The sequence below is a fragment of the Bos indicus x Bos taurus genome, chromosome 28 (genome assembly GCF_003369695.1).
Source record: "Bos indicus x Bos taurus breed Angus x Brahman F1 hybrid chromosome 28, Bos_hybrid_MaternalHap_v2.0, whole genome shotgun sequence".
In the NCBI taxonomy this organism is placed as follows: Eukaryota; Metazoa; Chordata; class Mammalia; order Artiodactyla; family Bovidae; genus Bos; species Bos indicus x Bos taurus.
Window position 1 is genome coordinate 43,258,052 of NC_040103.1, and position 22,486 is coordinate 43,280,537.

At 53.3% G+C, this 22,486-nt stretch overlaps 1 protein-coding gene across 2 annotated transcripts in view; it reads left to right on the forward strand.

Moving 5' to 3' along the window:
• The window catches only part of WDFY4 (WDFY family member 4), a 248,503-nt gene extending 229,635 nt beyond the window's left edge, over window positions 1-18,868 (forward strand). The window contains exons 54-62 of one of the 2 annotated variants that reach the window (XM_027530472.1): window positions 232-444; window positions 3,002-3,149; window positions 4,253-4,437; window positions 5,428-5,586; window positions 9,668-9,847; window positions 11,631-11,813; window positions 13,810-13,897; window positions 17,283-17,394; window positions 18,400-18,868. In XM_027530472.1, the coding sequence (XP_027386273.1) occupies window positions 232-444; window positions 3,002-3,149; window positions 4,253-4,437; window positions 5,428-5,586; window positions 9,668-9,847; window positions 11,631-11,813; window positions 13,810-13,897; window positions 17,283-17,394; window positions 18,400-18,466 (1,335 nt within the window). In that variant the 3' untranslated portion in view covers window positions 18,467-18,868. The remainder of the gene's footprint in view (window positions 1-231; window positions 445-3,001; window positions 3,150-4,252; window positions 4,438-5,427; window positions 5,587-9,667; window positions 9,848-11,630; window positions 11,814-13,809; window positions 13,898-17,282; window positions 17,395-18,399) is intronic. The other variant, XM_027530473.1, reaches the window with a different exon arrangement.
• Window positions 18,869-22,486: the final 3,618 nt, after the last annotated feature.

Consider the following 22,486-nt stretch of genomic DNA (forward strand, 5'->3'; position numbering starts at 1 on the left):
TTGCTTAAGGTTATTTTGTGGACTGGATGGGCCACTAGCTTGAGGCAGGATTGCGTGGTCCTTAGAGGGACCGCACATCTCGCTTAGTGCTCATCCAGCCCGGGGAGGCATCGCTTATATTTCCCGTGCCGAGACAGCATCCTGAACCACACACCCCCTCCTGATCTGGGCAGAGGGCCCATGAGTCCATGAGCCCCCTGTGCTTTTCACGCTTTTTGGTTTTGGTTCCAGGCTTTGGAAAGTGATTTTGTCAGCGCCAACCTGCACCACTGGATAGACCTCATTTTTGGGTACAAGCAGCAGGGGTCAGCCGCAGTGGAGGCTGTTAACACCTTCCATCCCTACTTCTATGGCGACAAAGTGGACCTCAGCAGCATCAGCGACCCCCTGATCAGAAGCACCATCCTGGGGTTCGTCAGCAACTTTGGACAGGTGCCCAAACAGGTACAATGATTTTTGTCTTACTTTCTCAAAAGAGTGTGTGCAGGGTGAGCTTGGATGGAAGAGAGAGTGAGGAGTAGGTGAGGACTGGAGAGATAAAATGGCCTGCAGTCGCCTCCCTATGCCTTTAATTGTTGTTGTCATTCAGTCACTTGGTTGTGTCCGACTCTTTGCAAGCCCATGGACTACAGCAAGCCAGGCTTCCCTGTCCTCCACTACCTCCAGGAATTTGCTTAAGTTCATGTCCATTGAGTCCATGGTGCTATCTAACCATCTCATCCTCTGCCACTCTCTTCTTCTGGGACTTTAATATCAAGGTTTAACTCTCCGTAACCCATTGATGTCAAGGGAGGTGATGATATCATTAACAATGATGGAGGCTACATCCATCTGTGACCCATGTGATAGACACTATGATAAATACACAGTATTTAATTCTTTATATAGGTTTGTTGTGAAGATTAACCAAGTGCATGAAAGCGTCTGAAATATGATTAACATTCAAAAAATGTAACTTGTGTGATTCCCTCCTTGAATCCTCTCTTAAGTTCTGAGTACAGGGATCATACAGATCGGGAATCTGAGGCTCTGAGAGGCTGAATAAATAACTTGCCCACACTTGCACCCTTGGCAGGTGTCAGCAGTGAGCCCTTGCCCCATCTGGCCGGCTCCAAAAACTGCATGGTATTGGCCCCATTGTGAAAGCGTCCAAGCTCTGCCCCCAGGGTGCCCAGGCCTTTTGCTCCACCAGCTCTATCTGCATCAGGACAGTCCCGCAGAGATGTGAGACTGTGCGTTCACAATGACATCTTGAGGCCTATTTAGCTGATCCCAGCCCCATTGATCTTCAAGCTCCCATTTGGTGTAGAGATGTTTTTCCCTGAGCACAACCATTTGGAGGCAGAAGCATGGCCCCATGGATCGTGGGGTCGCAGCCTAAGCAGTCAGGAACCACACCAGGAAATGAATACATAGGCCCAGCCAACTCGAGACCATCCTGGGCAACAGCCTTCCCCATCTGTAACCATGAGGCTTGGGTGGGCTCATCTAATAACATCACTTCTGTCTGGCCTTATTGTGACATGCTCAGGTTCACGCAGCTCCTAGGTAAGGGGAATGTGGAAAGGCCTGAGGGTGACTTGGAGATGTGAGTTTGCAAATGTGAGTTTGGCCAAGGAAGGCTTTGTAGACAGGAGAGAATTTCAGGAAAAAAGCTAGAGTAGCTAAACGGTTTCATTTCTTTAATTTTAAAAATATTATTCTAGAAATAAATAATTTGAAGTTGTAGTCCACAAGCAAAAATATGTTAATATCAGTAGGATCATGGAATGTACACTCTTTAAATTCTGATTTTAAGTAATGAGATATTATACTCCATAATGTCTTACGGAAAAACTCGAACGAGTTTTTTGACCAACCCAATACGAGTTTCTAAAAAATATTTCTAAAACAATCGTCAGAGTTAGAATTCCCCAGGGGTCGCAGCTTGAAGGCAAGATCAGACGCTTTGGGACCGTGCTCTGTTCCAAGGGGCTGTGCCTGCGAAAGCCCTTACGAGGTCCAGCCCGGTGCTTTCGTTAGTCTAATATGCATGAAGAACGTTCTTTAATGCTCACTTAAAAATCATGTGATTTCTGTTTGTATTGATCACCCACCCGACTTTTCTAGATAGTCTAGCATCTGGTCCAGGGGTGTACCAAGGCTCCTCAGAGATCCCGGGGCTGCCTGCTGAGCCCCACCTCCATCCTTGAGCCCAGCCACGGCCAGTTCCACCCCCATCATGGCGCGCCACGGATGTTTCCATCTGGAAGCAGAACTCTGTGCTGCTGGCTGAAGAAACCAGCCTAGCACGAGCCCAGTCGGGGAGGGAGGGTGGAGAGCTGGAGCAGGCCTCAGCTGCATTCTCAAGCCCAGCACCGAGGATTCTGCCAGGCAGCCTGGCCTTGCACTTCAGACTGTGTCCAGTTATGCAAAAGTTTGGCATTAAGGACAATTTGAGAGCTCTAAGAAAAATGAAAATAAGGCCGCTAATGGGGTTTGCCTGTGCTCTTAAGAATACTTGAATGGTTGCTATTAAAGAACTCTGTGTTGATGCCCAGATGGATGGGCCTGCAGAGGATTTATAACGAAAAAGAGAAAATATGAGAAATAGCTCAAGCAAATGAAGAGAGACATGATCTAGGGAGGAAAGAGGGTCATTCTGACCCTTTGGCAGGAAAGGTAGCTCTCCCAGGGACCAGAGGCTCCTCAGGGGGCTCATGACTTGCTCAAGCAGCTTGGAGAAGAGGACGGATTTGGCTTCCAAGAGAGTTCTCTGCCAGCCCTGCACCATGGCCTTGAGAAAGTAGCCGCCCCTGACTGAGCCCCAGTCCCCTCTCCTGCAACATCCAAAGGGTGAACCAGATGATTCTGTTTCAGCTCACCTCGGTCAGGAGCAAGCTCAGCCCCAGCAGCGCCCAGGGCAGAGGCACAGCTGGGACTGCCCAAGGACGGCTCCCCTCTGTCCATCTGTTCTAACGATCGGCATGGCGTGTGTCTGTCTGCTTGCCTCTCTCTGCAGCTCTTTACTAAACCCCATCCGGCCCGGACTGCCGCAGGGAAGCCCTCCCCTGGCAAGGACGTCTCCACGCCTGCCAGCCTGCCCGGGCACCCGCAGCCCTTCTTGTACAGCCTGCAGTCACTGAGGCCCTCCCAGGTCACCGTCAAAGGTGAGCTCCTGGTCCTGCTTTGGGTGGTGTCGTGTCCTGGAGCTGTCCCTCAATGACTGGTGTTCTTCTGGAGGTTCAGGGGTGCAGGCTGGGGCAGAGGCTTGGGGTCTGACTGCCCAACTGTGTCTCCAGTCACATCAGGAGTCTGGGGAGGCCTCTGCTCTGGAAGTGTCTGGGGCCACCTCTGTTACAGCCTGACTTCTGAAGACCCACCTGTCTGTTGAGACAAACACTCCTGTCTCTTTCATGTGCACACACCCCTATCAATACACACACACACACACACACACACCCCTCCTCGCCTCCAGAAAAGTGAAAGTAAGAAGGGCCGCTAAAGGGGTTTGCTCTTTGCAGTACTCAAATGGCTGCTATTAAAGAATTCTGTGTTGATGCCCAGATGGATGGGCCTGCAGAGAATTTATAAAGAAAAAGGGAAACTATTAGAAGAAACAGCTCAAGATTGCAGCCCCCACTCTGGGGCCCGCAGTCGCTGTTGCTCCTACCACCCAGGTGGGCCTGCAGCCACCAGCTAGGGGCAGGCGCCTGAGGCCGACGGCCCCCGGGCAGGTCCCAGCCCTGCCCCTGGAGGAAGTGGGTGTGTATGATGTCCACCCTGGGGCCTCACTGCTCTGGGGAAGTCTACCTGGAACAGCTTTCTGGCCCCAAGGAGTATAAGGCCAGACTTGTCAGGGTTTTCTCTCTTGAATCCAAGAGCAGTGTCCTTGGCACCTCCAGCCTTGCTAGACGTGATGCCTGGAAGGTGCAGGAAGGACAGAGCCCTGCCCCCGGCTCCTCTGGCTTTGTGCTGTCTGCCCTGCCAGCCTCGGTTCCTCTTCCCTTGGCATCAGCCCATAAGAGACACTAAAGACCTGCATGGCCCACACTTCATGTATGTGTTAAGTCTGGGGAGATACCCAGGGCCCGGGGACCCAGCTTGGGGCCAGAGGTAACATGGCCCCTAGAGGGAGGCCCAGGAGGAAGGGACCAGGACAAGGAGAGGCTCCTGGCTGGCTGGGTGGGCTCTGCACGGCTCCTCTCCGGGCCCAGCTAAAGCAGGTATCGTCCTTTGACAAACAAGCTCCTCCCTACTGACTGGGGAGCAGATATGTACCTCTTCTCCCTAGGCTCGGAATCCCCCAAAGGAGCCATCGGCCACATCGTTCCTACGGAGAAGACCATCCTGGCCGTGGAGACAAACAAGATGCTGCTGCCCCCACACTGGAGCAGGACCTTCAGCTGGGGCTTTGATGACTTCAGCTGCTGCCTGGGCAGCTACGGCTCTGACAAGGCGAGTAGCGCCGGGTGCGGGTGGCCCCAGGGCCTCGGCCTGCTGCTGGCTGCGGCAGAGGTGGTCGGGAGACCGGCGAGCCAAAGCAGCCACAGCTGCCCGCACCCCCACTTCCTCCACGTGCCCGCGCCCCCAGCCTGGGGATGAGAGGGTTTGAGCGACCATGCCAAGAGCCCGGTGGGCTAAGCCTTCCCCCGTGTTACCAGGGGTCGAGCTTGTAAGTGGACATGCTGCCACGTCCATGCCAAGAGCCCGGTGGGCTAAGCCTCCCCCGTGTTACCAGGGGTCGAGCTTGTAAGTGGACATGCTGCCACGTCCGCAGTGTCTCTGCTGCTGGCTGGTCACTTGGCTGCATTGAGAGGCCCAGGTGGTTACTCAGTTTGGGTGGAAAGTCTTAGGGGCCCCTCTGGCCCCTCCTCTGGCTCAGACCCGGAGGGCACAAATTGAACATTCTACAGGCCGCCAGGAGCAGGCCACTGGGCTACCGGTCCTCCACGCCTGTGCGAGGCCATCCGCTCCTCTCTACCTTCTTGACGTGGCCTCTGGCCCTGTTTTCTGCCCTTGCTCCTCTCCCACCTTAGCACGTGGCATGAATTCCCTGCTCACCAAGCTTTCCCTCCCCTCCCTAGCCTTCCCCCACCTCCAGTAGGAGGCAGCCAGTGAAACTGGCCCCAGATGTCCCCACCTCCTGAAAGTGGGCTCTGCTTTTCCCAAGCTCACAGGGCATGGCTGCTGTGTCCCCAAACCCTCCTGCTTACTTGCCTCTTCCCACCTGTTCCTTGGGTGTAGGCACTCTCTGGAGACATACCCGGGCAGCCTGTCACCAGGGCTTCTTTTGAACAAATGGCCTGTCCCTCGGTTGCCACGGCACACAAGCAGGCCGGTGGAAGCAGCCAGATCTGCCCGCATCCGCCCGTCACCCTGTGCCAGCTCCCTGCCCAGTGCAGGCCCTGGCGCCAGTGTTCATCTCGCTTGCCTCACCTCCCGCAGATCTTGGTGACGTTTGAGAACTTGGCCGCCTGGGGCCGCTGTCTGTGTGCTGCATGCCCGTCCCCCACGACCATCATCACCGCCGGGACCAGCGCCGTGGTGTGTGTTTGGGAGCTCAGCATGACCAAAGGCCGCGCCACAGGCCTGCGCCTCAAGCAGGTACGGAACCTCCACAGGGGTGTTGGCTCAGGGGAGGTGTAGCACCTCTGGCAGGTTGGGTGTCTGCATGCTCCAGCTCCCAAGCGCTGAGAGCTCTGCCTCTCTCGGGAGCTGAGAGCGCAGAGGGCACACGGGTCCATGTCATTCACGGGCGGTTTCATGTCTTCGGGTGGATTTGACGACCACACAGGGCTGGTGCTTCCACGGACACCTGCGCCTCAGCGAGAGACGCTACCTACACAGCAGGGCCAGGAAATCGGGAGCCTTTGCACTGGGAGATGTTTTTTAGCATTCTTCACAGGCACCTTATGTGAACAGCCTCATTTTACCTCCTCATTTTGCCCTGTCATAGGAATCATTATCATCCCCACTTCACTGGTGAAAAACCAAATCAAAGAAGTTAAGTGCCTTGTCCAAGAGCATAGAGTCAGAAAGTAAAAGACTGTCTCCAAATAGGGGTGATTGTGGCAGACACAGGAGCAAGAGACCAGGAGGCAGAAAGCTCGTCTGGTCTTACCTCGCAAACCACAGCTGCCAGGAATAAGAAACAGAGTGAAACTGACCGCTCACTTAAGGTTCTGCGTGTTAACTGTAATCTTGGGAAGCAGGTACCCTTAGTGCCACTTTCAGATGAGAAATGTGAGGCTCGGAAAGGCCAGACTTGCATTTAAATCTGACTCTAAGCCTTGTGCTTTCCCCTGCATACACTTGAAGTTGCTGGAGAATATCTCTAGGAGACATTTCCATCTCTAAATGCAATTCATGTTTCCATCTGTGTTTTAGTGATCCATACAGCCCCAAAATGACCAAAAAAAAAAAAAAATGTTAACCATACGAGGCTTGCCACTGACCAGATTTCCCAAACTGGACATGTTACACTCGAAATGATGCTGGGTTTCTCTGGATGCTTTACTAGTCAGTGGAGTCTCCCCAGAGCCTGCCCTTATTCCCTGGCACCACCCCCAGCACATGCGTGGTACACAGCAGTGGACATTCAACAAACGTGAGGTGAGGGAATGCGAGGGTCAGTGCTGAGGGAGCTGGTTAGTCCTGCAGAGACCATGGCACCTACCGAGAGGCAGCTGTGCAGGTCGAGTATGGGCTGCCTTCACCCAGACTCTCCAGGGAAGTCCTCCCAAGCCAGGCTTAGAGCCTTCTGTCTTTTCACACCTTCACTTTCCTGACCTGCGTGGAGAGACTGTGCACCTGTTATGGGGATGGAGAATCCACCTCTCCCAGGCATCACTCCAGGGATGAGGGGATCCAGCCCAATCCCAAAGACACCTTGGGGAGCCAGGGAAGTGACCCCCCTCCATTGCCCTTCCAAGGTCCTGGTTAGTGGTGAAGATGCAGTGTAAAAGCCCCAGCATCGACAGTATAAAATGTAATTCATCATCCTCTCCTAGCTATAAATCAAGACAAAAAGGTGGGGGAATCCCACATGCTCTTATTTCCTAAGTGAAATAAAGTACTTTATCATTTACCCAAAGAGGCTAACACAGCCTTGGGGATCCCTCAGAGAAAGGGGTCCCTCCCTTACTTATAGACTTGTAGACAGAGAAGTCATCATTAAATAGTTTCATTAACAGTTTTTTTAAGTGTTTTATTTCTGAATATTACAACATGAAAGACATATTTCAAAGTCAAATGATTATCTATAATCCATATAAAAATGTTCATCCTTACATGCTCTGATCCCCAGATATACATATTTACATCCTTCTGATCATCGTATAGATACGTTGATTCCATTTTCACCCAGCCTATCAAATTGTTTCCGCTTTTCTACAGTTTCTATGATTTACATTTCAATTGTTCCATTTTATTCCATCTCCATAAAATTACATTTCAATTGTTTCATGTCAATGTACCACAGCTTAATAAACCGTTTCTTCCAAAACTAGACAATTACATTGCTTCCAATTTTAACTATTTTAAATAGTGCTGCAGAAAACATCTTAGATTGCTGTTTGCTTCTGATTAATCATTTCCTTATAGCAAATTTCAAGAAGCAGAATTACAGAACAGTGACATAATGCTTTCTATAATGGCTCTGTACTTTCACAGTGCCACCGCAATCAGGAATGCCCATTTCACCACAACATATCCAGAACAGGGAATTACTTTCAGAGGTTTGTGTTTTATTTTTTGCTACTTTAGTTAGGTATAAGGTGATATAGTGGAGCTATTTTAATTGGCCATGATGAGAGGTATTATTCTGAGAACAGAAGAGCCAATGGAGAACGTTTAAAATTGCTGTCCTCCTTCATTTTTTTCCCAGGCCTTTCCAAATAGGGAGTGGTGCTGACTGCCTCCAGGCGCTTTAGCTTCCAGGCTGGTGAGAGGCTTACAGAGGTGGGCAGTGCCCACGAACACAGTGGTCCCTGCCTCTCCAACGCTTCCCCCAAGAAAGCAGAGGCCCCGCTCCAGTAACAGACAGCTCACACAGGCACTGGGCTCCCAGCCGATGTCTCTGCATGCCCCATCTTCATACCTGGGTCCCCAGCCTGCACGCTCTGGAGTTGTCCTGTCCCCGGAAGTCAGAACTTAGCCATTAGGCAGAGTTCATTCTGGGAAAACCACCAGAAAGCTCCTGTCAAGCCCTCTGCTTTCCTCTCTTCTTTCAGACAGTTTTCACCTCCCTAAAATGGCACCCCACTCCAGTACTCTTGCCTGGAAAATCCCATGGACAGAGGAGCCTGGTGGGCTGCAGTCCATGGGGTCGCTAAGAGTCGGACACGACTGAGCAAGCGACTTCACTTTCACTTTTCACTTTGATGCATTGGAGAAGGAAATGGCAACCCACTCCCATGTTCTTGCCTGGAGAATCCCAGGGACGGGGAAGGCTGGTGGGCTGCTGTCTATGGGGTCGCACAGAGTCGGACACGACTGAAGCAACTTAGCAGCAGCAAGTAGCCCCTGAGGTGACCCCAGCCTTCTTCCATGGGTCACATCCATCAGATTGGTGCCATGTTAGGATCCATGGAGCACAGATGGGAATCTGCAGCTGAACTTGTAATTATTGTGACCAGGCCAAGTGACCACTTTGAAACATGATGCTCAACCTCATTGACTCAATGAGTGAGTGGCAGACAGTCCTGAGGGTGGAGCTTTACCGCCAGATGAGGGGAGAGTCAGGCTTCAGAGAGCCAACTCTGCACTTCTCAGGCTGATTGCAGAGGACAGCAGGCATGTGTGTGCATGCCAGCTCTCACGCCAGGCTGGCCTGGCAGCTGTAATGGAAACCACACCACAGCCAGCAGCAGCAGGCCAGGGATCCCAGTGTGCCTGGGAGGCATCCCTAGTCCCCCAGGAACATGTCTGTGCGAAGCAAGGCCTCTGGCCAGGTCGGGACACATAACTATCCATCAGCCAAGCCACTATCCTCCTAGGCCAACCTGAGAGCCAGGACTGAGGCCCCGAGTCACCGGCTGCTGGGCAGCCAGACTGGATATGAACGTGGATCCTTTGGACTTGAAAAGTCAAACCTTTTAAACTATGACCTGACTTCCCCGCCTTCTCCCAGCACATGTGTTTCTGAGGTTCCCTTAGTGTGATGATCAAATTTGAGCATGCATGAAATTCTCAGGACAGCTTGTGAACACCCAGGTTTGGGGGCCCCACTCCCAGAGTTTCTGATTCAGTAGACCTAGGAGGGGCCCAAGAATGTGCATTTCTGACAAGTTCCCAGATGATACTTGAGCCACTGGTTGGGATACCACACACGGCAGACCAGCAGCCGCTTCCGATTGCAAGACAACATGGGGGGCAGAGAGCACGAGGGAGCTGCTGGGTCTCCGTCTGAGTGTGATAAAAAGGACTACTAACTCTCCCCCTCTGGATTTCAACCCTGGAAAGGGATGGTTCTGAGAAGCCAGCCACACACCCGTGAATACACACGCGCGCACACACTCACACACACACTCACACACACACACCCGACAAATGCTGCAGTCACTGGATCACTCTGAATCTCTGTTCTCGCATCTGGGGCCCCACAGGAAAAGGGAGCATGGAGTATCTCCCGAGTGACTGGATCAAGGGCCGCTCTCATAACCTGCACTTTCACCCCCGTCCCTAGGCCTTGTACGGACACACGCAGGCTGTCACGTGCCTGGCAGCATCAGTCACCTTCAGCCTCCTGGTGAGTGGCTCGCAAGACCGCACGTGCATCCTGTGGGACCTGGACCACCTCACCCATGTAGCCCGCCTGCCCGCCCACAGGGACGGCGTATCTGCTGTTGCCATCAGCGACGTCTCGGTGAGCCTCCTCTTTCTCAATGTCTGTATCCTCAACATGTCTATGATTCTTCATGGTGACATGGTGGACAGTCCCCTGAGAAAACCCGGGGGCAAAGACCACCCCAGAGTGTATAGAGGCCGCAGATATGTGGGATATTCTCTACACAGGCAGAGTGGTGCCATCAACAATCTCAATTTTGGTCTTGATTTTATGTTTTGCTTCTTTATTTTTTTCTCTCAAGGAGGTGGGCTGGTGGGAGGTGTCTGTTCTGACATGAGCATCGGGGAGCTGGGGAAGGAAGTTGGCTTTGGTGAGGGGTCTTCTGGGTTTGATTGACTGATCCAGCCAGTTGACTGCGAATCAGCATGAGCTTGGCGAGCACCTCTGGTCTCCAAGTCAGGAAACACCTCTGCTTGTCCCTGCATGCTGGCTACCAAAGACAGGCCTGTCAGGAAGCCTGCCACGTGTGTGTGTGTGTGTGTGTGAGAATATATGTAGACAGTATATACATGTACACTGTGTATAACGTATATACATGTGTGTATACCAGTGTGGAGCTTCTACACTGGAAGCCTCATCATAGGGTGTGGGGATTTCTGAGGCTCTGCATCTGCTGATAGGAAAGCTGAGGGGCCTGGAGCACAGGTAGGCTGAGCAGTTGTATCACAGGAGGAGAAAGAGGTCATGGAGGAGACTTCTGCTGCTAACTGCGGCTGAAAGTGATGCTCCAAGTGGGCCTCAATCCAGGAAGAACATTAGATGGGGAAAAAGAGGATGGATGGATGGGTGGGTGGGCAGCTGGAGGGATGAACGTGTGGACAGATGGAGGGTGGGTGGGTAGATGGATGGATGTTGCTGAAGGGATGAACGGGTGGATGTAACAGGGAAAGCACCAAGTTCTGGTATGGAAGAAAATAAACTCATAAGGAATGATGTCCCCAGCCCTTAGAGAAGACCGACATCAGGACAACAGCTTGTTTGGCTCACCTTGTCCTGGAGCTGACTGAGTTCCAAAGTGCTGGCTGGGTGCTGAGCAGAGATGTATCAGACATGGGCCTCAGGCAGACTCCACCAAACAATTCCAGAAGGGACATGATGGCGCTCAGCCCCGGGCACTGCAGAGGGCATGGAGCTCCCGACATCCCTCCTGTGGTCAGGGCAAGGTTCAAGGCAGAGCCCCAGATGGCTCTTGGCGTCCTTGGTGGGTCCTTGGTGACAGTGACCACAACTCTACTGGACACAAAATAGACAAGGAGTTAAGGCACGAACACTCACACGTAAGCATTTCAGGAGATGCAGTGAGGAAATTTCTCCTCCGAAATTCCCTCCGAGGAGACCTTGCCCTACGTTATAAATACATGCAGTCATTCAAGCCCCTGTTCCCTGCCCCCACCAGGGGTCATCCAAAGCTGCTTCACAGGGGTGGGGCCAGCCAGCCAGGTGTAGACCCCGTGTCCAGGCCTGGGATGATACCCTGGCTGGGTCTTTTATGCCAGTCAGTAGGCTGCCGGGGAGAGTGCTGTGGGAGGAGTCCCAAGGGTGAGCCAGTCAGTTTGTGCTGGCGAAAGCAGTACCCAATGCCGGATTTCAGTATGAGAAGAACCAGGAATGTGCCGCTGTGTGGAAGCACAGCAGGCCTGAGTCACCGGGCAGAAGTGGATGTCTTAGGACGCCTGGGAGTGCCTTGGTTAGTCTTCAGAAGACGGCCGGTGGAGGGCGCTTGGGTGTGCAAACTGAGTGACTGGACAGGTGGACAGGCAGTGATCCCAGCCTGAAGTCAAGCCCCGTCTCACTGCTGCAGGGCACCATCGTCTCCTGTGCGGGAGCCCACTTGTCCCTGTGGGATGTCAACGGACAGCCACTGGCCAGCATTACCACGGCCTGGGGCCCAGAAGGAGCCATCACCTGCTGCTACGTGGTGGAGGGGCCAGCGTGGGACACAAGCCATGTCATCATCACTGGGAGTCGGGATGGCATGGTCCGGGTAGGTGTGCCTTGGGTGGAATAGGGCATGCTACAAGAACTGTGTTCATCTCCATTCTGTCCACTTCTTCTAAGGGTCGAATCTGCAGACCGCACTTAAACATTCCAGACCAGGTCCCTGCAGCATGTGAGGGCAAAGACAAGGGGTTTTTAATATTAATATAATACGTAAAATTTTATACAACATACACTTCAACAATTAAAAAATACTTACTGTCGTGTTGTAAAAGCTGAATGGTCAAATGCATCAGAAGATAATTCATCACTGACAAGGGACGTATGGGCCATCCTTTCATCCATTCACCCACTGGTCTATCCATCCGTCCAATAATCCATCCACCCATCTCCAGCTGCTTAGCTCTCTCTCTACTGCTATCCATCCACTATTCCTTTCATCCATCCATTCTTTCATTATTGCATTCATCCTTCCATCTACTCATCTGTCCACTTATTTGTCCCTCCAGCTATCCACCCACCTAACATCCACTGAACTCTGGCTCTGTCCCAAGCACCTCATACATAAGGGATCCAGAGATTAATGATAAGCGAGTCCTTGTCCTCAAGATGTCATATGCTAGAAAACAAAGACAAACAGAAAGTGTCCATATGTGTCTCATGCTATGAGTGGGATAATCAAAGAGCGCCATGCATGCTCTGAGGAAGGCCTTGGGGAGAGAAACCATCAGGAAACCAAGAAGACAGTAAAGGAGAAACGTTGGGGTGGGAGGGATAGTGTGGGAGGAGCAAAACGCAGGTGACGTTTCTGAGACTGACAGCGAGGAGGGAGGAATAAATAAGATGAGGAATGATTAAGAGCTTTACTCAAGAAACTGCCATCTGAATTCCACAATTTTTGAAAGGAAGTGTCAGTTGCATGCCTCGAGGTATTCAAGAAAATGCTCTTTGAATTCTATACGCATTTGTGAAAGCTCACCGTGGGCCAGCCAGCAGGGCTGAAATGCAGCCCTATCCTCCAGGAGCCTCCATTCCCAAAGTCTGAGAATCATCAGAGAGTGATGCTTCAGGAAGCAGAATGAATAACAGGGTGGGGGGCCAAGTGGAGAGTGGATTTATTTCCAGAAGAGGAGGTGGCGTTTCAGCCGAGCCCTGAGGGTGAGAAGTCAGGGCGTACAGAGAAGGCCATGCAGGCTAAGGGGTCAGGGTGCGTGGACGGCAGAGACGACACCGAGGAGAGCCCGCTGGGAAGTCCCCTTGCAGGGCCTCATCTGTGGGCTGGAGGAGCACAGGGTCTCTGCCGAGGGAAGGGCGTCCTGGGCTGGCTAAAACACGAGGAGATCATGAGGGTCAGGGCGGGGTGGGCCGCAGTCTGCCCTGTGGGTCAGTCAGAGGAGCCCGGCTGGCTGGGGGCAGCTGCACCTCCTTCGTGGGCCCCCAGAGCGGGAGCGCGAGTCTTCAGGCGCTCCGCTCTTGTCCACTCAGCGCGCTCACTGAGCTCCCGGGGCGGCCCAGCGCTGGGCTAGACCCGGTGCTGCGCTCACAGCAGCCTGCACAGGAGGCTGCTCATTGTCCTGCGGGGAAAGAAAGTCCAGGCTCAGCAAGTGAGATGCCGTGTGTGGTCAGCCTGAGGGCGCTCGCCACAGATCTGGCACCGTACGGAGAGGACGGGAAGTCGTGCTGCTGGGTGTAAGGAGGCCTCTGGGAATGGTGGCAGGCAAAGCAGGCACTAGTTAAGTAAAATGACAGTGAGCTGACTGCTGAGTCTCGTCCCTGCAGGTAAGAGGTCGGGGAAGGTGCCCTGCGACCCAGGGGTGGGGAGGGAACTCATCCCGTCTACATCCCGTCTAAGGCAGCCAAACTTGCCTGCAGGCAAACTGAAGCCTAAGCAGGCTTTTATGCTGAGACTATGTCAACATCAGAAGTGAAATGGGGCCATGCCCCCTCCTGTCAGGGTCCCCCAGGTGTGGAGGAAAGGATGGCCCCGAGCCTGCGGACAGGTTCATTGCCCCAGCCCACGGCATGTTCTCTGTTCTGGGCAGATCTGGAAGACTGAAGATGTGAAGATGTCCGTTCCCGGGCAGGCAGCGCCAGAGGAGCCATGGGCTCCATCATCTCCAAGCCCCAGAGGTAACTGCTATGCTCCTGGTTCCCGGGGGCACCCTTGCCTTGCTCAGCCCTCCCTCCCCTCTTCTCTCCTCTGCCGAGAGCTGCAGCTCCAGCCAGGCCTACAGAGACCAGGGAAGACAGTGAGTTTCTTGGGTTGTTGACAGATCTCAGGTCAGGAGCAGTTTTCTGTGAGCTGGTGGTGGAGCATGAATCCATGTTGAGAAGCCCCACTGAGGCCCAGCCTCACCCTTCAGGGACCAGCTTGGTTTGATGCTATCCATCTTCCTGGGTGACTCTTAAATGCTAAACTCCCCAGCCCAGGAACTGGGTCCATCCAACTGGCCACTGGCCTGGACTGCCAGGCTGCAGACAGGAGCAGGGATGGCTTTGCTGTGTCCCGGGGCGAGGAAGTGGCTCCATCGGCCTCAGTCTGCCCTGTTGTCCCTGACTCAGCAGCCCCTACTCTCCACGGCAATTTCTTCAAAGTAGGTCTGAGGGTGGTCTGCATCAGCATGGCCCAGGAGGCTCATGGAACATTTAGATGTGGGTCCTAACCTCAAGGAAAAGATTGGAGAAGGATAGAGTTCCCATATCTAACAAGCCCCCGGGTGACTGCCGGTATCAGCAGAGTAAAAGAGCCGCCGCCCTGCAGCAGAGCCCTCTTTGGGGTGTAGCATTTGGGCCTGGAGTAAGATAATCTGACCTCACTTCTGTCACCGTGGCCTCTGGCATCAGCGCCACCAGGGCCACCTTCACAGAGCTGGGAGGGACAGAGCTGACTGGGAGCAGTTTCCACCATTCACCCCTCCGTGTGTTCTCTTATTTCTCACGGCAACCCCATGAAGACGATACTACGATGCCTGGGTGAGAAGGGGCCTGAGGCACGGAGCAGTTCAGCAACTGGCCTGAAGTGGCCCGAAGCCATTACCACCATAGCTCTCATTTCTGCCCCAGAGTAGACACGCCCACTCCCAGAGCAAGCTCCTTGGCCAGGGCCAGACCATCCCCCCAGGACGAACGCAGACAAACCTCACTCCTGGGAGGCCTGCATGGCCTCTCTCTTGTCATCATGGGTTCTTCTGGTTCTTTCTGCATCCCGGGACCCATGATCATCCACTAGAGAGAACTTTCCGGATTGTGGAGACTTGTCTTCTGCAGGGAACAGCCATTTTTAGTTCATTTCTAAAATGTGCTCCATACCTCCTCAGTTCATTTAGTCACGGAATCGTGGATTCTTCGTCCACACAAGCAGACACGGGCATTGGCTGAGCCCCTGCTAGGTCCTGGAATCTACATGGGAATCCCTTCCTTCAACATAATGCCATCAGACGATGCCCTTGTCAGGAACATAGACTGACCCAGAATGGTGATCTCACAAGACTCTACAGCCCCTGGGATTCAGTTCACTGGTCCTAAGGTCTCTAGGGTCCTTTGGGACCACAATGAATCAGCCCATCACAGTGTAAAAAGAGTCCTGTGCATTCTTAGGAGCTCACAGTTCTTTGGAGGACAGAGCCCAAACTCTCTCCCCGGCCCCCACCCATTTGGAGGAGAGCTAGAACAGAGTTCTTATTCTCCGCCTGCTCATGACGTGTCCTGTGGCATACCAGCGTGAGAGCACGCCACCTTAGTCTCGGGCTCAGCTGACCACTTCTGAAGCTACTGAGCTCTGATAAGCTAAAGGCATTAGCTCAGCCCATGGTTGGTAAGTGGGTGTCTGAGCCAGAGTGTTAGCTGCGTGGGTAGGTAATGGATGAAGGGACAGATGAACGAAGGGCATCTCAGAGCCGTTCCACTGGTTCTGGAAGTGCCAATGGATTTGCGGTTTCCACTCAGGATCGAGAAGGTTGTGCTCATTGGGAAGGGGGTCTCGTGAGATGAGAAGCAAGATGAAAATCAGGAAACAAAGTTCTAAACCCAGCTCTGTCTCCTGCAACCTCTCCGGTACTCAGTTTCCCTCTCTGTCAATAGAGGTACTTCCTGTGCATCCTAACTTGTAGGAAGCAGATGACAGAAAACTAATCCCATAGACAAAGATCTCCTCAACAAAACGCAGGCCATGGTTATCATTTTCTCGGATTACTAGGAGACTTCTCCCCTAACACACCGGCCGATGGCACGAGGGGACTTACCTGATGGTGTCGGGCGGACGGGAGCCTCAGGCCCATGTCCGTCTGCTGTCTGTCCTGACCAGCCTGAGGTCACCACTGCCAAGTAGAATTGATTGCTCTGCTTGTGGTCACAGTTCAAAGGAGGCTTCGGATGAAACGACCCAAGGGCACAGACATATTCATGAAAGTCAGGCCAGGCCACTGCTTAGGGTCAGCAAACCCACGTGCAGGCTTGTGGACCTACGCCACTGTGGGGCTTGCTGTGCTCCGAATACTGCCTAGAACCATTTTGCTGGAAGGGGACTAGTCCTCGGCTGACACACAGATATGTACGTGCGCGTGTCTCTTGGTGTGTTTGTTACTGCATTCCTTGAATACCGTGAGAGGCAAGAAAGGAGTTCTCTGAGGGTACTGAGGATATGGGGGTTGCTGCATTTGTGCGCAGATGCCATCTAATTTCTGCCTGGAATTTATTTGTCATTTGCAGCCAAGACCAACCCAGTTGAGTTCAGTTTATTTTAGGAATCACTCAGTAGACTTGGGCTCAATCCGGTACACAAAAAGTCCATGGGAAAAGCTTGGTTTGGGAACTCATGCACAAACACGACACACGCATGCATTTCCTGGAGCACAGAGCTGCGTGCCAGCCGGTCAGCCGGGACAGCGCGTCGCTACCGCCCTGACGGCACCCAAGCGACCTCACGGTGGCGGACCCAGCTGAGGTCGCTCCACCTCATCCTCCACGAAGGAACTACCGTCTGTCCCCAAATACAGTCATTAAAATGGGTGAAATAGCAATCATTGAGCTCTGTTTTTTGAAAACAAACATTCTCAGCATTTAATTATTGGTCATGGCGTGAGCGGATTTAGGTAAGTTGATAATGCCGACTTTATGTAATTTATTTTTACTAGGCAATTACAGGCTGCGTTACATCCTGGCAGCAAGGTATTGTGGAGTATCTTATTAAGCATAAAGCCAGTAAACACTGATGAACAATTGTGCTGAACTAGGCATGCAATTTAGAAAGCAATAATACACAAATCCAATTTGGTACACAATGCATACCACAGCGCGTCAGCACATGTAACTGTCACAGCCTGCAAATTAAATTGGGACGGCCCTTTTTGCAACAGCACAGGCCAAGATTAAATATATTTTCCCCTCAATTTAACAAGTTGCTGACCGCAAATATAAATATATGTGTGTGTGTTTGCGGCCCTGCGTGTGGATGTATACACGCGTGTGTGTAAAACCGCTCGGGTTTTCTAACTGTCCTCTTGCACGTTCCTCATAGTTCACCGGTGGGAGAAGAATCTTGCCCTTTGCAGAGAGCTGGACGTCAGCGTGGCTTTGACAGGGAAACCCAGCAAGGCCAACTCTGCAGTGACAGCTCTGGCCGTGTCCAGGTAACCAGCTGGCTGCGCCCAGCCTCCAGCAGAGGGCGCTGTGCCGCCCCTAGGAAGCCCTGGCTGTTCCCCTCGGGACTCTGGGCCCTGGGAGGCGGCCTCACTCCAGGGCCCCAGGAACCCAGGGGGCCCCAGCATGTACAGTAGCAAGATGGCCATGCAGGGCCCAGGAAATGGTTCTTAACACACATATTCTTGCTGCCTCTTTGTCCCTCTCACTCTCTTGAATATCTACGAATTCATAAAGAAATCCAGAAGGTAAAAGTATATTGACTTGTAATTTTATCCTAAAGAGGGACTTTTTCCCTGAGGTCCCTTGATGATTGTAACGTTTGGTATGGTGGTTATCCTACATTACAAAAATGCCTTTCAAGGGCTCGAAGCCAACGTGGAATGGATGGGTGTCAGATACTACCCTTGGCAGCATTGTTTTATTCTTTACAATTACTCGATGGTAGAACTTAGAATCATTAGTCTGTTCTACACACTAGGCGAGTTAGTCTCAGGGGACCAGATCTTCAGGAGCCCTGTCCTTCTCCCCTCCTGCCCGGGAGTGGGACACCCGAGTTCTGCTGTGGTGGGAAGGCCAGACTGAGGTGGGGTGGCTTAGGGTGGGGCGTATGGGAAGGGACAGAAGGCCCTGAGCCCTTATTCTTTGATGAAGAACTTGCCCTTCCTTCTGCCTCCCAGGCTGGCTGCATAGCTCAAAGGACAGGAGATACACCCAAAGACGCTGGAGGGAAAATGTCAGGGTCTTGCCCTGCTCCCCAGAGCCCCAGCGCCTGGGTGCATCCCATCAGTGCTTCCAAAGCCATAACCCTCCTAGGTCAGAGCTCGCCCTGGGTCATAAGACTCTCCCCTGCTTCAGGTGGAGGCCAGGAGCAGGCTCTCCTGGGGTCCTGGCCTGAACCCCTCCCCCATGTTGTAATGTCCTGCATGCAGTCTGGGATAAGCAGGGTGCACAGGTCTGCTTTAATACTCCTCTTTATTTTTTCTTTTCCCAAGAAACCAGACCAAACTCCTGGTCGGCGATGAGAAGGGAAGAATATTCTGCTGGTCCGCAGAGGGGTAGGAGACAGGAGCCGGTGGAGGCTCTGGCACGGCAGCCATGTGCCCCAACAGGCAGCAGTACCAAGTGGAGGGCTCAGACGCAGTGCCTGGGATGCAAAAGAAACTCCCAAGGCCTCCCTTCCAACGGGTCCCCACAGAGGAGGCCACAGGCCGCTGGAGCTCCATACCCTGAACTTTGGCCTTGGATTACACAGGATACACATCAATAAAGCAGATACACGTGTGCATCGGGACCCGTAAGCAGCATGCTGGAAACTGGCTCAAGGGTGCCAACCAGCACTCGCAATTACACATGACTCACCTTTCAAAGGGCTTCTTGCACTGAAAAAACATTGGGTGGCTTACTGGAAACTAATGGGGAATATGGTATTGTTATTTTATTAAAACAACTATTTTCCAGATACAAGAGGGCTCTTGAATTTAAAACTGCCAGCCTTTCGCACCGAGGTGTTTGTGGCTCCACACTTAGAAAGGCAGAACGGCCTCAGGGACGCACAGCCCACTTCTGGAGTGCTTTTCAGCCCTCCATTTCCCTCAGTGGGATCTGCTCCTCTTGTGCTCTCGCTGTGTGTGCAGGGGACCTTGGGAGCAAGAGAGCACATTCAGGAGGCCCGCTTCCAGGACTGGGCTCAGAACACAGACACGGTGGCTGCCCAGCGCAGGTGTAAGCAAGTCAGCTGTGAGGACGCACCCTGCCTGGGGTGCTGCCCCTCCTCCGCACGCCACAGCAGGCAGTGGGTCCGGCTGGGCTCGGGCGTAGCAGGCTTTTCTGGGGACCTGTCTTTACAAGGTCAAGGGCCCCAGTTCACATACTGGTTTAAGCTGCAGCTTATCCTGGGAGAATCTGGACTGCCGTGTGCCTTTTTTCTCCATCTGAAAATACATGGCAGAGGGCAAGCAGTGAGCCCCTCTGAGAAACTCCAGCACCTTAAGATTCCGGCATCAGATCATGAAGGCAGCGCCCTCATTCTCACGTCTCCCCACCTCCGGCTTTCCAGAAGCCTTGAAAGGGAATTCACCTGCCTCTTGAATGAAATCCAGCTGTGGTGAGCACCCAGGGATTTGGGGTGGTGTCGCTCCTCAGCTTTAACTCCCTCCCTGCGATTTCCCTCCTAGAGAATACCAGTCCTTCCCATAATTCTCTAAGCCCTGCAGACGCCCTGGTGGGTGGCCCATTCCAATGTAGCTCAGGCCTGGGGCTAACAAAAAAAAGAACTCAGTGTCTCATGGCCCAGGTCATCTGGCCTCCAGGGGGCAGCGAGTCCATGTAAAGATAAATATTAAGAAAGTGATGGTGGTATGAACTGTGTCAAAAACAGTGAGTGAGTGAAGGATGATTAGGAAATAGTGGTCTGCCTGTCAACTTCCAGTTCTTTGCAAACGGAAAGATGGAGGAGGAGACTCAGCTCAGGTCCAGAGCACCCCTCTCTGGGTAAGAAGGGCACTTGTCTGACCCCGGGGCCAAGGATCATGCCTCCACCCATACTGTCTGCATGTGTTTTTAGTGGACAGCCCATTTCCAATCCCCTAGTCAGTCTGGAGCTGCAGCGGAGGACCATAAACTGAAGCTCAGAGAGCACCCTCCCCGGGAAGGCCAATGAGCAAGGTCTTAAATATCAAGGGCGTTGTCATGTTTCAAAATGCAGCTCATGTTATTTACCCCAGGCGGAGAGGTCTGCTGGCCCGAAGGCTGTCTGGGGCTCATTCATTCAACAAGCATTTCCTGAGCCCTGCATTTTGGTTCCCCAGGTCATAGGAAAAAATGGGAGGATGGGGGTGGGTCTTGCTGCTGGGGTCTTGGAACCAAGATGCTTGTGCAAACAAATGTAACATGAGGTGGCGAGGCTAGAGAGAGATCTCGTGTTCTGGGGCACGCCACTCTGGCTGGGGTCACTTGCTAGGACTGCCAGAGCAAAGTACCGCAGGCTGGGGCTTGAACCACAGAAAGTTTTCTCACAGTTCCGGAGGCCAGAAGTCTGGAGGAGTGTGTCCTCAGGGTTGATGTCTTCTGAGTCCTCTCTCCTTGGCTTGTGGACAGTCAGCTTCTCCCTGTATCTTCACGTGGAATGGGGCAGGGAGGAAAGCCCCAGGCAGGGGGATCCAGAGTCGGGAGGTGCTTGGCAACCTGGGTGGGAAGAGACTCCTGCTGGTCTCAGTATTTCAGAAGCAGCCAGCCTGGGGTCCCTGACAACTGTCAGTGGTGGAGGGAAGTCCCGGACAGAGGCCTGAGGAAGGGGGAGAGAGCAGGCCCCCAACAGCCAGGGCAGAGGCCAGGAACACTGGCAGACTGGGCCAAAGTATAAATAAGGACCACATGGACACAGGCCTGCTGACACCCCAAATCCAGCAGAGATGAGCGGCCTAGGAGCAGGAGCTGTGCCAAGCTGTGTGGCCACAGCTCAGCATCCAGAGACCGGAGTCTGGGGCCAGGCACACCCAGTGATGATCACAGATGAGAGAAGCGCCCAGGGACCAGGGAGCACGAGCCCCATTCCCAGGGTCCCCACCACCTGCCGACTTCGGCCTCAGTTCCCTCAGTTCCTGTATCTGGAATATGAGACTCCAGTGTCTACATGATGACTGGTCCTGAGAGTGAAACCACATCTGTTTATCTGATGGTGGAATGAAGCAGATGACAGACCTCTCGTCCTTGACACGATGTCATCTTTCAGTGCATCACTTGATCACTCACTCACTGGTGTCTTCTCTTGTTGAGCCAGGCCTTATGCCAGGGTCCTGGTAGAGAGCCATTGCACCCCTGGCCAGGAAGCCCTCTGCCCAGGCTGGAAAGAGGCACAAACACGGCAGGAAGCAGGTCAATCTCACACCCAAAGGTGCATCAGGAGCCCACGCGCTCCCACGGGGACGGCATTGCTGCAGGAGTATCCTGGAATGCAAGTCTGACTCGCAGGCTCTGGGTCTCAGCTAGAGTAGAAGCCACAGTCTGTCTGTTGGTTTTTTAATCTCTTGGATGATGCTGATGTGGGAGTCTAGAGTCACCACGGGGAGACATTCTGAAATAGACAGAGACAGGGTAACTCTGGAGGTATTTGCCTGTTGCTGCTCACCCTGCAGTGTTGCAATTGGTAGCTTGTGAGGGGCGTCTGGGGTCAGGGACCCCCACATTCTACCCACATTCACCAGGTCAGCCTGAGACAGCAGTCATGCTCAGCTCTCACCCAGCCAAGCTCCTCCCATGACAAGTTCTTAATCACTGAGAGACCAGCACCCAGCCCACCTCCACCAGCAAGGCAGCAGCCCCTGCTCCTGCCCCGGGAAAATCTCAGCTCTGTTACCAGCAGAAAAAGACTGCTCTCCCACCCATCCCTCATAGTAAGGCTCCACCTCCTCTGAGAGGCGGGAAAGAGGAGCCAGCGCAACAGACATTCCTCTAGTTGCACAGAGGAAAGGAGGATTCTCTGGTGGGGCTGCGAAAACACCAGACCAGGGGCTGCCCCTGGGTCCACCCTCAGGAAGATGGTTCTGCCTCCTGGGGCCCCAGGGGGGCTCTGGACGCAGCTGTCTGGCCATCTGGACAGGTATAGGCTCACATGGACATAAATACTTACAAGAAAAAAGTATTAACTGGACAGCTTGTATTTGTATTTGCTAAGTCTGGGCAACCTGCTCCCCGGATCCCTTGGAGGCCACAAAGAACAGCACCCTGCCCAAGGGCCCGATGCACCCCGCGGGTCCTCAGTATGTGGCGGGTGAATCGCTTCTTCTGAGCAGACTGACGTTCAGCAGTGGAAGCACATGGAGGGCCCACATGGGGCTCTTCGTGCCACAACCAAGCTTGCAGGGCCTCTGCATCTCCCCGGCTCTCATTCCTGCTGACAGAGCCTCTCGCCCCTTGCTGGTCCTCTGCTTCCACTGCTGTGTTCCCTGAGCTCTAGGGGCAGCCCAGGGCCTTGGAAGCCACCAGTGACAGCAACCGCCTCCCCCAGTCTCAGCCAGCAGCCAGGAGCCGAGCCCTGAGAACCCAGTTCCAGGGCCTGCAGAGAACTCGGAGATTGGATTT